The following is a 17,965-nucleotide window of genomic DNA, read 5'->3' as shown; positions in this document are numbered from 1 at the left end:
GAACACAATGTTGGTCTGGCTTACCTGGGTAAGGGTGGATGCCATTAGCAAACACGGCTTCTGCAGCAGGCTGCCCGTTAGCCTGTGGTGGGAGGCCAGTGAAACCATTCACCCCAATTGGAGATGGGATGCTAGGCACAGCTGGTGCAGTTATGCCAGGAGGTGTGCTTCCACCTGCATGTGGGAAGGACACAAAATCAGAGTGGGTGAGCAGTGGAAGTAATAACTACATGGAAAAAACTGGTGACACACCACCCGTGACACCACCACCCCCTCCCTCTGAGATTTTTTTTTGATAATTCAAAAAGTGAAACATCTCCCAGGCTGTTGTGCAGGATGCCTGGTTACCATTGCTCCTCTGAAAAGCACTGAAGAATAAAAACAAAAAAATTTGCAAAACTTTCTTCAACAGAAGGATCCACAGCTAATACTAAGCAGTAGAAAATGATAGAAATAACACCCTTCCTCCTCAACTTTCTTCCTAGAGTATTACCTGCTTAAATTGCTAAATAATCAGACTTTTATTTCCTAGATATCATTTAGCACCAGAAGCAAATTCTCAGTCCCACCATTCTACCTGAGTTTCTCCCAGTTTCTCTTTGAAGATGTCAGCTTTGTGGGTGTACCAATTTTCAGGACTACTCTGCCTGCATTCTTCCAAAACATACATTTAATATACAAACACATTCTGAACTTTCTCAGCACTGGGGAACCTTAAAAATGCTTGGCAAGTTGATTTGCAGCCTAAAAGCAGATAATGATACTTGTTTCCGAGTGTCACTGTTCAGCCCAAACTTGATTTTGTAGAGATTTTCTTCAGAGATCTGCCACTCAACAGGAACAAAATTCGAGCTATACTAGTTTCTTGCATGGAGACTTACTCCTCTCCTTCTTCCCAGACACATCCTGTGGGGGCCTGTAAAGATGTTACTCAAGAAGGGCAATTTAATCTTTATGCTTTAGGTGGGATCCTGTCACCCATTGTTAGAGAATTGCTAGATTTCTGAGGGCATAATTTAATCCTTCTTCTACCTCATTGTCTCCTTCTATGTATGTTTAAAATGACTGGACAGTCTCTGCCTCTTGCAACTTATTCAGCAAGTTTTGGGGGAACAAAACTGAGCTTTTGATGAGTATGGAAAGGTATTTTTCTCTTACTAGCTGTGAGTGGGAACTTAAACTATCTTGAGCAATATCTTCATGATTCAGGGTACACTACTGATTGAAAGCATCATTACAGTAATTTCTTTTTTAAACTAATTGCAGAAATTTTCTTCACAATAGCAGCATTCCATGATAGGTTAGTCAGATAACACATTTTACTAACTACTTAAGTCTGTTTTGGTGCTTTAAGAAAGCCAGTACAGATGCATGAGTTGTTTTTACATATTCTGATTTGAGTAGCCCAAAAAGTAGGCAATATTTAAATTATTTTCTTATGCTCTGAACACACAAGCTGCTGCCTCCCTTTGGCTTATTTAAATGGTGCTGGCCTTTAAAAATGTCCTCTGTGGCAGTGCAGTGAGCCAGTAGTGGCAACTGAAGTCCAAAGGCAATGCTCTTAGCATATGCCATCAGCTTGCAAATCACAAAGCCTAGTCAAAATTTCAGTTGCTTTTCTGGATCTCTCCATTATTTGCATAGACAATGTAAGAATCTTTTTCTAAAATTGCAGCAAGGGATGTTTGTTTGCTATGTTGTGCATTTTTAATGAAGTTTAGGCATATTCATTAAATTTCTTTCATTTTCCTCTAGAAAAGACCCCGCTGGAGAGGTCAGATCTATAATTGGAGTAAAACTGGCATAATGCATTGCAGAGGGCAAATGCTGGTGATGCATGTCAGTTGTGGATTTCATCCCTAGTTTGAGATGTTTTGCTTCAGCCACACCAAGTGTGCATTTGTACCATGAAAGGAAAAAAGGAAGGAGGGAAGGAATTCTGAAGGAAGGAATTTGGAAGGAAAGAAGGCGTGTGGAAGGAAGGAATTTGGAAGGAATGAATTCAGAAGGGAGGAAGGAAAGAATTTGGAAGGAAGGAATTCAGAAGGAAGGAATTGAGAAAGAAGGAATTTGGAAGAAAGAAAAGAATGAAAGAATTTTCAAGCATTTCTTGAATGAATAAAGGGAAAAAAGAGGGCATGTGGCCTTTGGAAAGGGCTGGAGGCAACTTATAATACATTTAAGGATGTTGTTAGATCATGTATGAGAAAAATTAGAGAGGCAAAAGCCCAGTTAGAACTTAAATTGGCCACTTCTGTGAGTGACAATAAAAAGCATTTTTATAAATGTATTAATGTTTAAAAGAGGGGCAAGAAGAACTTCCTCTCATTATTGGACTGGGAAGAGAACATTTCCTTGACTCTTCATCATTTACCACCAGTCCTGGCTCACCGGAGAGGTCCCAGATGACTGGAAACTGGCCAATGTGATGCCCATCCACAAGAAGGGCTGGATGGAGTAACCTGCAAACTACAGGCCTGTCAGCCTGACCTCAGTGTCAGGGAAAATTATGGAGCAGACCATTTTGGGGACAATCACAGCACACCTGCAGGATGGCCAAGGGATCAGGCCCAGCCAGCATGGATTTAGGAAGGGCAGGTCTTGCCTGACCAACCTGATCTCCTTCTATGATCAGGTGACTGCCTGGTGGATGTGGGCAAGGCTGTGGATGTAGTCTACCTGGACTTCAGCAAGGCCTTTGATACCATCCCCCACAGCAAACTCCTGGCCAAGTTGTCAGCCCATGGCTTGGACAGCAGCACTCTGTGCTGGGTTAGGAACTGGCTGGAGGGCCAAGCCCAGAGAGTGGTGGTGAATGGTGCCACATCCAGCTGGCAGCCAGTCATTAGTGGTGTCCCCCAGGGCTCAGTGCTGGGCCCCATTCAATATCTTTATTGATGATCTAGATAAGGGGATTGAGTCCATCAGCAGTAAATACGCAGATGACACCAAGCTGGGGACAGGTGTTGATCTGTTAGAGGGTAGGAGAGCTCTGCAGAGGGACCTTGGCAGGCTGGACAGATGGGTGGAGTCCAACAGGGTGGCATTTAACAAGTCCAGGTGCCAGGTTCTACACTTTGGCCACAACAACCCCATGTAGTGCTACAGGTTGGGTTTGGAGTGGCTGTTGAGTGGCCAGGCAGAAAGGGACCTGGGGGTGCTGGTTTATAGTAGGCTGACTATGAGACAGCAGTGTCCCCAGGTGGCCAAGAAGGCCAATGGCATCCTGGCCTGTATCAGGAATAATGTGGCCAGAGGAGCAAGGAAGTCATTCTGCCCCTGTAGTCAGCACTGGTTAGGCCACACCTTGAGTCCTGTGTCCAGTTTTGGGCTCCTCAATTTAAGAAGGACATTTTGATACTTGAATGTGTCCAGAGAAGGGCAACAAGTCTGATGAGACGTCAAGCACAAACCCTTTGAGGAGAAGCTGAGGAAGCTGTGGTTGTTTAGCCTGAAGAAGAGGCTCAGGGGAGACCTTATTGCTGTCTACAACTACCTGAAAGGAGGTTGTAGCCAGGTGAGGTTTGGTATCTTCTCCCAGGCAACCAGCACCAGAACAAAAGGACACAATGTCAAGCTACACCAGGGGAAGTTTAGCCTTAGTTTAGCCTTGAGGTGAGGAGAAAATTCTTCACAGAAAGAGTAATTTGCCATTGGAATGTGCTGCCGAGGGAGGTGGTGGAGTCACCATCCCTGGAGGTGCTCAAAAAAGGATTGCACATGGCACTTGAAGCCATGGTTTCATTTTTCATGAGGGGTTGGGTAATAAGTTGGACTTCATGAACTCTGAGGTCTTTCCCAACCTTATTGATTCTATTGTTCTATGAATTTGGAAGACAGAAATGAATGAAGGGATTTGGAATTCAGAATTGGGGATTTGGAATTAGGAAGGAATGATGAGGGATGAGTACAGTGGATGAGGGATGAGTGTAGTGGATGAGGGAAGAGCCATGGACATTGTCTGCTTTAGACAATGACAATGACTTTAGTAAAGCCTTTGATACTGTCTCTCACATCATTCTCCTTCAGAAACTCATGGCACAAGCCTGGGACAAGTGCACTCTGTACTGCATAAAAAACTGGTTGGCTGGCCAGGTCCAAAGAGTAGAGTTCAGTCTGGATGGTGCCCAGTCACTGGTGGTGTCCGCTAGGGTTCAGTACTCTTTATTAATGATCTGGATGAGAGGATTGAAAGCACTCTCAGGAAATTTGCAGATGACACCAAACTGGGTGGCTGTGTTGATCTGCTAGAGGGTAGCGAAGCTTTGCAGCAGGATCCAGATAGGTTAGACCAATGGGCCAAGGCTAATTGTATGAAGCTAATAAGGCCACATGCCAGATCCTGCACTCTGGAAAAAACAACCTTATGGTAAGTTACAGACCTGGGGATGTGTGGTTGAAAAGCTGCAGCTTGGAGAGGTTGATAGTCAGATGAACATGAATCAGTGGTGTCAGTGAATGACAACACTGTGACCAGCAGGAACAGAGAAGTGGACATTTGTCTTTACTTAGCACTGGTGAGGCCACACTTGGAGTATTGTGTTCAGTTCTGGGCCCCTCACTATAGCAAGACTATTGAGATGCTGGAGTATGCCCAGACAAGGGCAACAAGGCTCATGAAGGGCATGGAGCACATGACCTATGAGGAGCATGTGAGAAAGCTGGGGTTGTTCAGTCTAGAGAAGAGAAGGCTGAGGGGAGACCTTATCATTCTCTATAACTACTATAAGCAAGGACGGGACCAGCCTCTTCCCCTTGATGACAAGAGTTAGGACTAGAGGAAATCATTACAAGCTGCACCAGGGAAGGTTAAGGCTGGATATTAGGAAATACTTCTTCACTGAAAGGGTTATCAAACATTGAAATGGTCTCCCCAGGGCAGTGGGGGAGTATTCAAGCAATATGTGGACCTGGTGCTTAGGGACATGGTTTAGTGTTGACCCTTTAGTGCTGGGCTGAACATTGGACTGGAGGTCTCTTCTAACCAGATACATTCTGTGATTCTGCAATAATGCGAATCCGGAAAGGGGGAAAGAAGCAATTCAGAAGAAAGGAATTCAAATTCAAAATTCAGAAGGAAGGAAGGAACTTTCATTTCCAGTTAATAGAGTAGCAGACCCTCTGCAGATCAATTTTTCATCCAGATTATACCAGTGGTGATAGAAATTAAAAACTTGAGCCAAACTTTGAAAAATGTCAATTTAACTGCCTCACAGTTATAGACTGTTGTGTAAGACAAACCTGACTCATCAAAACCACCAAAATGCCAGCAAAGAGCATAAAATTCTTACAGGACTACCTACTCCACTCCACTGGCTGCAGGCAAGCCAGGCAACTAGTTCAAAGTAGATGTCTACTTTTTGTATCATTAAAGCCAAGTCAGATGGAGCGTGTCTTTAGTCTGTAAGATTTGTCTGGGCACAAAGCTCTTCAGGTTCCTATGTCCCATGGGAACTCATGGCAGTGTCTGAAGGATCCCACTGTCCTAGACATGGGATGCACAGAAAACTGTCTGGGTTAGGAAGCCTGAAAATACCAGCACAGAGGCCCTGTACTGAACCAATACATCCAAAGCCTCCAGGACTTTCTCTAGCACAATTTTTCTTTTTGCTTAGGAAAGATCAAAACACTTCTCTTTTCTTTTTCTTTTCTTTTCTTTTTCTTTTTTTTTTTTTTTCTCCCCTTCAGTGTTCCAAACACTTTTTATAATGCCTGTTTTTTAGAGAACTTTGAAATGTTTCATTTTCATTCCAAGTGAGAACAAAGATATACTTCAATGACTGGAAATCCTGCTATGAAGCAGAATGATCATTTTCCATTTGGCTTTCTGAATGCTAACTAAAGCCAGCAGGAGAATTCACGTTAGGCTTCAGATATCTCCTGGCTACTTGGAAATTGCTGCTAGTGTTGTAGGCTTCCTTGGTCAGATGTTATATGTGAAATGTTTTCTATGCATCTTATCACAAGCTCTGTAAATGTCGTAGTAATACAAGGAGACATTTCAAAGTCTAGACACCTCACCCAAGGAATAATTATCAATGGACATCTCTACAACCCATTACAGAGATTTCATGAGGGAAGCTGGCCATTCATGGTAAGTCTACAATAAGGCCAAAGTGTATAGGGTCTATGACTGAAAATATGTCATAAAGAGAGTGCAAAATCTGCCGCCATGAAAGGGATCAAGAGATCACCTAAATCAGCATCTTATTTTCAGTAATGATTAGTCATTGATGCTCTGGAAAACATGTTAAAAAGATGAGCTTTCCTCTTCTGTATTCTGAAAATAGGAGTTTTTCAGTCTCAAAAAGGCATCAGGCACACCAGAAAAGGAGCAAGCCTTACACTGGAGAAGCGTTGGTGTATTTTTCATATGCTGGATATATGTGGTATCATAGAGTTTGGCTGTTGTACTGATATTTACACACCTGTCACAGAACTTGCTCATTCTCAAGACTTATTAATATGCAAAAAAGCTTGTGTTCTTTTGTGGTGTGGTCATCACAAGCCATTGCCTAGATTCAGCTTTCCAGACCCTGAGAGCATTTGAATTCCATGCAGTCTTTGTTTGATGTTCTCTGTGCTCCCACCAACACAAAACAAATCTAGCTAATGCACATATGATAATCTTCCAGCAGCAGGTTTGAAGGGTGCACATATAGTTAAGCCACTTTTCTGTTTGGATTTCCAGTATTTCGATTGACTTGTTGTTTATACATTTATCATTGTGTAAACATACATTTCAAAATGTGTGGTATGAGATTTTTGAGCCAAATGCTTTTGTTTGGGTCTCCATAAGCTGGCATGGAATGAGATCTGCCTTTCTTTCTCTACCCCCCGCCCCCTCCCCCCATCCTCCTTATTCTGATTCAAACAAAGGAAAAGATATGTATCCAATCCAGTGGCTGCTGACATTGTTCCCAGCTACAGATTTCAAGGAGATGGTTAAGCTGTTTGTGAGCAGGAAGGTTTTATTTGGCGGACAGATAGCAGACATCAGCTCTTTAGGAACATCCCCAAGGCTGTGTTGCCTTATTTCTGTGCTATCCAGTGTTTCTTAGAAATCAAACTTCTTTCTGGCTCTTTTCTGCTCTAGGACTAGTGTAGACTTCTTTATATTGTGCAGTTAAGCTGTCCCTTTGTTGTCTTTCTGATCTGCTCTGGAATCCCAGATCCTGCTTTGCCCAATATTGCCCTGCACCACAGGTGATTCAGTCATATCTCACCTTTCTCATGTCTCACCCAAAACCTTTGTCAAGCCGGTGCCCTTGAGGCCAGCTTGATGCTTAAAGGTTAACACAAGGGCATTGGTAAGCTGAGTGATTCTGAATGAAGTCCCATCCCCACTGCCTGTCATAGGAACAACCTGCATCACCCCAGGCACCCTTCTATCCCAACCTGTCCCTAAGAAATGGTGCTCACAGAATCACAGAATGATAGGGGTTGGAGAGAACCTCTGGAAATCACCTATTCCAACTCCCCTGCCCAAGCAGGTTCACCTACTGCCGCTAGCACATGAAGACATCCAGGAGGATTTTTTAAGTCTACAGAGAATGAGATTCCATAACCTCTCTGGGCAGCCTGTTCCAGTGCTCCTTCATCTTCATAGTACAGAATATTTTTTTCCTTACACTGCAGCAGAACTTCCTGTGTTGCATCTTATATCTGCAGCCCCTCATCCTATCACTGGGCACCAGTAGAAAGAGTCTGGCTGCTTCTTCTTAACACCCAGCCTTAAGGTATTTGTATACATTGATCAGATCCCCTCTCAGCCTTCTCTTCTCCAGGCTGAACACCCCTAGGTCTCTCAGCCTTTCCTCACAAGGCAGATATTTTAGTCCCTTAATCATCCTTATAGCCCTCTGTTGAACTCTGGTAGTTCCCTGTCTCTCTTGAACTGAGGAGCCCAGAACTCAACACAGTAATTTGTATGAGGTCTCACTAGAGCAAAGTAGAGGTGCAGGAGAGCCTCCCTTGGCCTGCTTGTCACACTCTTCTTAATCCACTCCAGAATACCTTATAGCAGCCTTCCAGTACCTGAAGACAGCCTACAAGAAAGCCATGAAGGGACTTTTCGTAATAGCTTGTTGTGTTAGGACAAGAAGAAATGGATCAAACCTTGAAGAGGGCAGATTTAGACTGGATGCTAAAAAGGAATTACTTACAGTAAGGGTGGAGAGATACTGGAACACACTGTCCAGCAAGGTCATAGATGCTCCCTCCCTGGAGGTGTTCCAGATCAGTTTAGATGAGGCCTTGAGCAACCTCGTTTAGTGGAGGGTGTCCCTGCCCATAGCAGGGGGGTTGGAAAGGGATGATTTTTAAGGTCCCTTCCAACCCAAGCCATTCTATGAATCTATGTATTCCAAAGACATAGTTCATCTTGTTAACTATATTGCATCTTTCCTCAAACCTTTGTTTGTCTTTGGCCAAGATGTGACAGCACCAGTACTGACCTTTGGACATCTATACGCACTCCCAGTAAACCAGTGTAGGTCACTGGAGGATATTTTGTGCCATTTGGAGAATGCTCAAAGGAATGTTGTGTAAGGGATAATGTTGAAAGGTAAGTATCATAGCAGCGAGCCCTTTCTGGTACCTTCCCTCACAGCACCCTTCCTCCTCCTCAACAAGCCCATTGTATTCTGGGTCTGGTGGGTCTCAACCCTATTGCTCTTCTGATCCGTCAGTGAGTAGCCCTCCACATGGGGCACAGTTAGCCCTATAGCCCACTGCCAGTGAGTCCTTTTACCCTTACAACAATTGGATAATACAGAAGCTGATCTGCAGCTGGCCCCATCCCTGGAAGAGGCAGTAACAACCTTTCTCTGACCCTTTTCCCCCCTCTCAGACCACAAAATCGTGTTATCACTCCTCACTTCTGGTGGACTTCACTAGCAAGGCCAACATTTTAGTAAACATGCACTTCTGACATACGGCCAGATTTTCCTACCCTTTGCCCTCTTCACCCCACCCCAGTCTCTTACCTGAGGTTGGTGTCATGGGGGCAGCCGCCAGGCCGTTCATGTTCAGAGCTGCCATCTGCTGCATTTGGGCTGCGGCAAAGGCTGCCATGGGGTTCAGGTAGCCACCCTGTGCCACGGATGCCATGATCGCGGCTTGCTGCTGCATCAGCTGGAACAAAGAGAACAGGGAAAAAATATCATGCAGTCACTGGCAGGGCAGCCCATGGTGCAAATTCAGGCTGGGGACCCAGTGAGGGTATGAGGCATTAATGTCTTTTGAGATGTCAGTTGCCATGTCTCCCCCTCCCCCCTGATGTGGCCTTCTTACACATACTAGGGGCCAGAAGCATTTTGTATCTTGGGGTCTTTATGATCCCCTGCCCTAGTATTGTATCCTCCAGTGTGGAGGTCTCCTGTGAGTTGAACTCAATCCTCTGGCTCCTTGGTACTTCCCTACTGAGAAAGGATAACCTGATTTGTTTTCATCTGTCAATGACAAAAAAGATTTCTTCTTATGCTGCTGGTAGGCCTCCAGTGGGCACTGTGCAAAGCCATGGCCAAACCTTCTAACCAGTTTATAGTGCCTATTTCCAACACAACCAAGCAAAGACTCCTGAAAGATTGCTACAAGAGAAGGGAGTTCCCTTTAGCAAGAATACTGTGTAGTGGAGAAATCCCTTCCTTGTAGTTTTGACCTGGGATGGCTTAGTTTTTATTTATTTTTTTTCCAGAAATCTATCAAAATGTTGCCCCTTTGAGGGGATCTACAAAAGGCAGAAAGAAGGAACTCAGGCACTTGGAAATAAAAAATTAGGGGAGCAGAAGGGTGATGAATAGCTGTGTATTCTTGAAATGTTTGTTACATTAAAACTGGACCTCGCTCTCATGATTTTACACTCTGAACCTAGCACACAGTTGGTGCAGTTGAAGGCCACAGAGGGCTTTTAAAATGCTCCTGATATAAAGGAGAAGACAGTTTGGATCAAGCTGCCTCATGCAGCTTTACTGGAGCTGTGCTAACAATCAGACTAAGTAAATCTGATTCCTTATCCAGCTTCCTCTAGTGACTGGCGGTGGTTGCCTACAGAATGTGTAGGGGAAAGAGGATGAGCTGAGTGAAATCCCCAGCCTCTGGTAATGTGTGACTTGATGATTACTGTGGAGAATGAAACTCCTTTTCTGTAGTGATTATAAAAGTGACTTGTGTCTTTGCTGTCTCCAGAGTTGGAGTATTTCCATTTTGTTTCTCTGAGATTTCACTCTCTCTCCCATCAGGAAATCACCCTCTGATGCTGTTGTTGAAGCATACAGGACACGCTTCTCAGCATTAAAGAGAACTCAAAAGTTGTGCCGAGGAATAGACTGTTCCCTGTTTGTCTTACTATTGAAATATCATCTAAATTAGTTGTTCACACACATACATACTAAAGCAAATCTTTGAAATCACTCTCTTATACAAATGCTGACATTGTCCTTGTCACTGTGAGTAATGAGACCAAAGCTTCGTCTTTGACCTGCTCTGTAACCATGTATGGTATGTAAATTTGCCTCAGTTTCTCCAGCAATAAAATCGGACACAGAATACCTCCTTCCCCAAGTAAAAGTGCCTTCAAATCTGCAGATGAAAAGTCCTGTGCCAGATTTGAGTACTACTGCTTTTGAAGCCTAATGCCGATTGGTGTCATGGCAGTATTTTTCCCTTTGATTGCGAATTATCCTTTTGTATTATACCCTGCATAAGACACTTCAGCATTTTAATTAGTGATATTCTGAGGTTTTTAATTACTAATAGAGTGATTGGACAAACTTTTCTGTTATATCACAATGCTGATCCCCCCCATTTAAGGAGCACATTTTTTTCTAAGCATCATTTGAGTTTATTCTCCAGAAGAGGCACTGAACAGGTGATTTTAGTAAGAATGCTAATGAAGTGAATGATAAAGGGGGAACCCATCCATCTCTAACACTGGATTGAGTCCAAGGTTGAGTATGGTGAGGTGACTCATATCTCATTTTCTGTGCTGAGCATTCTCACCTGGGGATACAGAAATGATGGCCATGACCTCTGCTTATTTAGCTTTGCTGATTAAAAAAGCATCTCTCTGAGATCGACACAGTTGCAAGGGCAGAGGACAGTCCTACTATTGCCTTTGCTGACTTTCTCTTTGTTTATCTGAAACAGACCAGAGCTACATGAACAAACCCACCTCAAAACACAGAGTGACATATGGCTGGCCATTTGTGTGTTGTGGCCAGTCTGGCTGGCAGATAATAGCCTGGTATTTGTACCAGAGACCTTCCAGGGTAGGCAAGGGACTATATTTTTGGCATTTCCTGTTAGATTCTGTAAACTAAATACAGATGGGGTTTTCTCTGAGCTGGTCATCTATTACAGCTGACACAATAACGGGCAGAGGAGTCTAGGCCAAGATTCATCTCTCCCTTCTGTACTTAAATGCCTCTGGGCAGATGAATTGCAGCTTTGTTTCTCCCTGTTGACTGTCGGTGAAGCCCCAGGTGATCAGTTCAGCTGCACATACCAACAGAGGCAGATGAAATAATTCCCATCCTTTACCTGGCCCACGGTGGATTTTTTTGGACCTTAGTTCCCAACCATTTGAAAGAAAAGTGTTAATTTTTTATTTTATTTTTTTTTCATTTGTGTTTCACTTACGCTACAAGAGAACAGGGCTCTATCTAAAAGACACCACTTTGCCAGTGGTAGTACAAATGAACATACTGCACCAAAGCCAATCTCCATTTTGCACACAGCAGAGCTAAGTAATCAATTGTGACATTATTTATGGCTTATGCAACTTCTTCCCCTGTTTATGGGCATCTTTAAGCTGTTCAGAGTTAACTCCATAGTGGAATGTTCTCTTCCTGGTTTGTAAACCAGGTAATCTGAGTGTGGAATTTCTTTTGTATTCAGAGAGCTTATAAATTTGCACTAGAAGATGCACATTCATAGAATATACTTTGGCTGTGTGCATGCTCTTTTTTGCAGTGTAGTGTCAGTCATGCATTTCTACTACAGTTCTTCAGAAAGAAGGCACTTTCTCTTTCCATATGAGAAGAACTAGAATAGCCTAATCTGTTTATTAGCACTGAAAATACAAGGTCTACAGCCTAGAGCCTGGTGGATTTTAGTGAAACAGTCACTTAAAACTGGACATACTCCCACGGAGACTGATACAGGATCTTGAAGAGCAAAGTGATTAAATTCAGCTTAAGGTAAAAAAGTTGCTGCAGTAAAATAAGGCCCTACTCTGTGATTTGGGATTCAGTTGCTTCTGTTACAGTAAATATGCTGCAGGGAGCAGTCACCCCATTTCTCCTTGGGGGTTAGCCAAGATGCCCTGGAAACCTGGAAATACCACTGGCATGGTGAAATGAGCTGGAACACTGTACCTCATGGCCCAGAGGACATATACCTCACTGCAGCCCTCACAGCCAGCTGGTGGGGTAAAATGGAGTCTTCAGAGCTGCAAGGAGTATTGCATCCTATATCCAAACAACATGTAGCAACCATGTCTGGATATCTCAAACCTTGACAAAACTCCTGTCACCCTTTTACTGTCATGTTTCCTGTTGATGTCCTTCATTCTCTGGTCATACATGCTCAGGTGTAAACGCTAAAGGTGAAGAGTATTGGGGTCCTTTCCAGCCTAGCAGCAGATGGTTATAACCCAACCAAGCATAGGGGCATCATGGAAGTGGAAGGATAGGAAGTCTGCCACCTTGAAAATGTTGACAGCATAGGCCTACCTCTTTTCCCCAGTGTGATTCCAGGGAAATTTACAAAAGGAAAACAAGTCCTGTAAGGGTCACTGTTCTCCCACATTAAACCTCCAAGGCATTCTTGGTAACATCACTCTAATCCTTCCCCACCTCCCCCTGCAGACAATTGTTCCACCCACTCTCCTTTCACTTTGATAGAAGCCTAGTGTATGGTTCCAGTTAATAAAGATGTAGAGAGTGAGGCAGTGACCCCACCAGAGGCAAATCAATAGCAGCAGTGCCCCTGGCTATTGTGTACTTTAAAATATTCCATTTGAAATGCAGATTTTCCATGCCTGGGCTGGGGCCACAGCACTAATCAGAAAGGTAGCAGCCTTATTATCTCAGGCTGATCCAAGGGGACGGAGAGGAGCTTTCCCTTCCTCAGCTGAAAAGACATATTTCCTTTTGCTTCTTTTACTTAGCATGATCTTTGCCTCCCCATTTAGAGCTTTTTGACATTCAATTTTAAAGATTTGTTCCCTCTTTCTTCTAACCTGCCCTTTCCTATTGCTCAGCTACTCATCTTCTGAGAAGATGAGTAGGAGATGCTACTGAATGAGTTCATGTCCATGGACAGTACTTTAAGAGCTAAAAGCATGTGGTGCCCATCCCAACATATGAGAACTGCTCAGACAGTGGGAGATGCACTGGTATGCCATCCAACACATGGGAAGGGGTTTCAGTTGTGTCTGGTCAATAGAGAGAAAGGACAATTTATCTCACACATTGGTATTTCAATTTGAGGTGGCTAAACTTCAGCCACCTTTGTCATCAGTGGATAGATCAGTACCTACATATGCCATAGATCCTGTCGTGAGACATGAAGACAAAAACCCGCAATAGGTAAAGTTTTGCAGCACTACTGCACCAAATCAAGAGATTGCTGCTGTATGGTTCCCTCTCCAGATCTCCTTGCTACCTTTACACCAAGGACAGCCACACGCCTGATGCTGCTTAGCACCAGTTCAGGGAAAACAACAGCATAGTGTTAACCACACAGCACAAACACACTGCTTACTGTCAGTTTTCCTTCCAAGAGTGGGTCACTGTGTGGTAACTCTCAGTCTAGTGGCATGTGGTGAGGATGTGTGGCCAGACTTGCATTTGGGAATGGCATGGCCACTTCTGGCATCAGGTGGCTCTTAGATAGCAAAGTTGTGCAACTGAGATCAAGGAAAATAAATACTGTCCTTTCCTTACAGGAGCAACAGGTGCATGGAGACATGAAAGAGCTTTCTCAAGGCCAGCTAGAAATAGGACAAAGATGTTAGATCCCCAATGACCAAAAGAAATACATGTGAAACTGAAGAAGGGGGAAAGGAGTGAGAAGCATTATTTCTGATGTGCTCTGTTCAAAATAGCATGGTCATTACCCTTGGAAAGTGCTTACTCTGAACAATCTGATGACCTTTTCATTTATTTCAGTGTTACTTTCTGTCTTCATCTCTGTATCACATGATGTTTTGTTTGAGCTTTTCATATTCTTCATTCAGTAATAATAATAAAAGCAATAAGAGCATCCCACACTTCCCAACTCTAACAATCTATACAAACACTTAGCTAATTAATCCTCATTACATCCTTGTGATAGAGAGAGATAAGTAAAGCAATCAATCAAGCAGTATGAAGACTCTTACTTGGTAAAATCATGTAACTGACAAATTCACATCTATTTTACCTAACTGGCTATTGGAAAATAAACCCAAAACTATATTCCAAGTCTTCAAACAAAAAGAAGATATACTTCAGAACAGCCCTTTAGGCATTTTTAATGTCTTCTGGAAAACCAAAAAAAGAAAACAAAATCTGCTTTGAATCTAAAATTTAAATTTAATTAAGATTATTTTTAAAACTGAACACACATGCCACACCTGGCACACATGCCTTAATGCCTTCCCAAACCCTGACACAGAATAGTTTTGGATTTCTAACTCCCTGAGAGTCGTAAGATAAAAAAAAAACAAACCACCACACACAAAAACCCCAAACCACCACCAAAATCAATCAAACAAACAAAAAAACCCAACAACCAACCAACCAAAAAACCCCCAAAACCTAAATACTCATTATTTCTGAATTACCAAGGAGCTGATGATTGGAAATACAGTATTAGTCCTGATATGAAGTATTTTGACCTCAAAATAGCTTCCTTTTCCGGAACACATCAGAATAAGTTATTTGCATGACAGGTAATATTTACCAAATATTACCATTTCGGTCTTTTAAATATAATAACTATTATATGCAGAAGATAGTGTATACTTTTCCCCTGATTTGTAAGGCTAGCTGAATATTTTCAAATATCTTTCCAAAATAATTTCACAGTATGAACTGAATAAATATTGGAAGAAATGATTCTTCCCTTAAGCACTACCTCAGATCGTTTAACAGAAATATTCTTTCATCTCCACAGGAGATGGGACAGGGAGGCAGAGGGTGCCACCTAGGCTTTTATGGTCAGTCACTGCTGGCCAATCTTCCCAAGGCAACCACTTATGATGATGACTGAGAGCTTTGCTGTGCTGAATGTTCCCCAATTTGTTGCAGTTATTGTCTGCAATTGAGGAGCTGCAGCCATTTGTATGTTTTCAGAGTGAGAGGAACTGGGATTTACTGATGGGAAAGGACTTGCCTCATGCCAGAGAGCAAATGTTGCCTCTGTTCATGTCTGTCTGTTTTTACTTACTATTCTATGCTGCCCCATTTTGCAGGACACAATCATTCCCTTGGCTGGAATTTGGCCAGGAGACCGTGGCTAACACTCCCACCTCATTTTTTATGCTAACTTGATTTATGACTTTGATCTTATTTTAAATAATTTAAAAATTAAATAATTTATACAGTATCCGTCACTTTCCAAGGCTCCCTCCTTTGTTCTTGGTTTGCTCTTCTGCATTTTCTCATCTTCTCAGCCTTTTTTGATCCGTGTACATTTCCTTTTCTACATGGTGGGGCAGCAGTGACATAAAATAGCTCCTAGTTATTTGACATTTTCTTCACAGAAAGAAGACCTGCAGGAACTTTTGCCAATGTTGCCAGTTTAGGCCAGGACTATACTACCACCATTGTTAGTCTGGTTAGATTTTGGTCTTCACTACCCCATCATTTACCAGGGTCTACGAAGATGCAGTGTGCTGTGCAGGTTCAATCTCACAAAATCATAGAATATATCTGGTAGGGAGAGACCACAAAGATCATCAAGTCCAACCCTCGACCCAGCACTGAAGGGTTGACACTAAACTATGTTAGTCAGCTGGCAGCAAATCAAAGGTGGTGCCAGTTAGCATCAAGTCTCCTTCTTGCCAGGTTTAGTTCAGTTCTACACCTCAAGATGGCTTTAACTGAGACTGCAGAAACAGCTATCAATATCCATCTGATGTAGATCCACAACAGCTATACAATTAAAAAGGGCTGGTGCCATATACATGTGTTAAATAAAATAAATAACCACTCCATAAAAAGAGAATTTAACTGAGTGTGGGAAGACAGTTCTGAAAAGAAAAAACCCTAAACCAGTCAAAAATCTCTGAAACAAATTAGTAATGGGGCTCTGGGAGCTTTAGGGAGCCATGAAACCTGATTTGCCTTGAGCTGCATACAAAAGAGGTGAGGTGGATTTGTTGTGACTTTCTGTATCACTGAAACAGCACACTGTGTTAGTGCCAAATTTTGTCTGGTTTGCTTACAGGTGGCACATGAGGAGGGAAGGCAAATCCACACACAGGAGAATTCTCTCTGCTTCCTGATTTTTACCTCTAAAGCTGAGGCCATATGGCTGATGAACCCAAGAACTACTTGCTTAGCTGATATGTCGCTATTGCTGCCAACAAGGTTAAGGTTGCTTAAATTGAGGTTTGAGTGGTTTGGCAGTGAACAGTAGGGTGTGAAGTGTCATACAGCCATTTGCTGATCTGCAAAGAAGGTAATTTAAAGAGGAGCTGGGGCCCAACACAGCCCTGTTGGCAACACCAGCAACTATCAGCCAGACATTGATAGACCAAGACCCTTGCTGCCTCTCCTAAGTTGTGGTTCTGGGTTTGCAAACATACAGCTGCCTGCTATCTCTCTAACACTCTGTGGCTTGCTGCTGCACTGGCTGCCCTGATACATGGACATCTTTTTGCAAAGTTAATCCAGTCCCATTGATGCATGTGATGCCTCTCTATGGGAGATTCAGCAAGAAATGGCTGCCTAGGGGACCTGGAAATCTCCTTCATGGGGACTATTGGTTAACCAGTTTCCATGGGATTGCTTGGGAACTTGCTTATGGAGACATCAGTCAAGCTTGGACTGCAGTGCTATAACTGGGAGGACAGGCTACAAGTACAAATCAGATAGCCTAGCACCATTCTACTCCTAGCCTTACTACTAAACACTGAGGTAGTTTTTTAACTTATGTTACAGTCATACCCTTGTGTGAAAACTCTTGGAGAGGCAGCACAAGAGAGAGCTGTGTCCCTGATGGAGAAGGGAAAATAAATAAATCTGATCATCAACTTTATTCATACATGGGGAAATGAGACCAGAAGGTCAAATGATTGACCCAATGTCACATGAGTTGCTGGTGACAGTGGCATCAACTGTCATTGCTGTCCTGCTGTTGTATTTTCACTGTTTCACCTTCCCTTCTCTCAACTCGCCTTAGCTCTTCAACTTCAGTTCAAGCTGAATAGAATTACACCCGTTCTTCCCGCTCCTTTTGCTCTCCCCTTATCGATCCCTCTATCTCCTGCTGGCATTTGTAAGGTGCCAATCACCCTGATATCAAGGAGCCAGCATTCCAAAGTGGATTAATCAAGACCAAGTCAACGTCACAGGGCCTCGGTGTTCCCTTCCTTCCTTTTTGTGTGAGGCTGTGAGATGAAACAGACAGGGCGAGACACAGATAGAGAGGCTGATTGAAAGACAGCATCTAAGCACATTCTGTGTATACTGGCACCATACAGAAAGTTGATCTGATCATTTAGACAGCTCTGAAGTCCCCAGGGTAATTGGTATCATCAGCCAGTCATATCCGATGGGTCAAGATCTAAAACTTCTTCTTTCCCCCTTGTTAGCATATTTACCAGAAAGAAAGAAAGAAAGAAAGAAAGAAAGGAAGGAAGAAAGAAAGGAAGAAAGAAAGGAAGAAAGAAAGGAAGAAAGAAAGGAAGAGACTACAGGTTCAACTCTACTTTCACAGAAATCAATAGGATTAACGTTGGTTTCAAGTGGAG

At 43.0% G+C, this 17,965-nt stretch overlaps 1 protein-coding gene across 11 annotated transcripts in view; it reads right to left on the bottom strand.

Annotated features, from left to right (window-relative positions):
* Positions 1-17,965, bottom strand: part of CELF4 (CUGBP Elav-like family member 4) — an 813,218-nt gene that overhangs the window by 68,775 nt on the left and 726,478 nt on the right. For all 11 annotated transcript variants that reach the window (XM_054178999.1, XM_054179000.1, XM_054179002.1 and 8 more), the window contains exons 7-8: positions 8,988-9,135; positions 25-174 (exon numbers count right to left, since the gene is read on the bottom strand). In XM_054178999.1, coding sequence (XP_054034974.1) covers positions 25-174; positions 8,988-9,135 — 298 coding nt within the window. The remainder of the gene's footprint in view (positions 1-24; positions 175-8,987; positions 9,136-17,965) is intronic.

This window comes from Dryobates pubescens, chromosome Z (assembly GCF_014839835.1).
Source record: "Dryobates pubescens isolate bDryPub1 chromosome Z, bDryPub1.pri, whole genome shotgun sequence".
NCBI lineage: Eukaryota > Metazoa > Chordata > Aves > Piciformes > Picidae > Dryobates > Dryobates pubescens.
The sequence above is the reverse complement of the archived record's forward strand: the minus strand, read 5'-3'. Positions and strand labels throughout refer to the sequence as shown.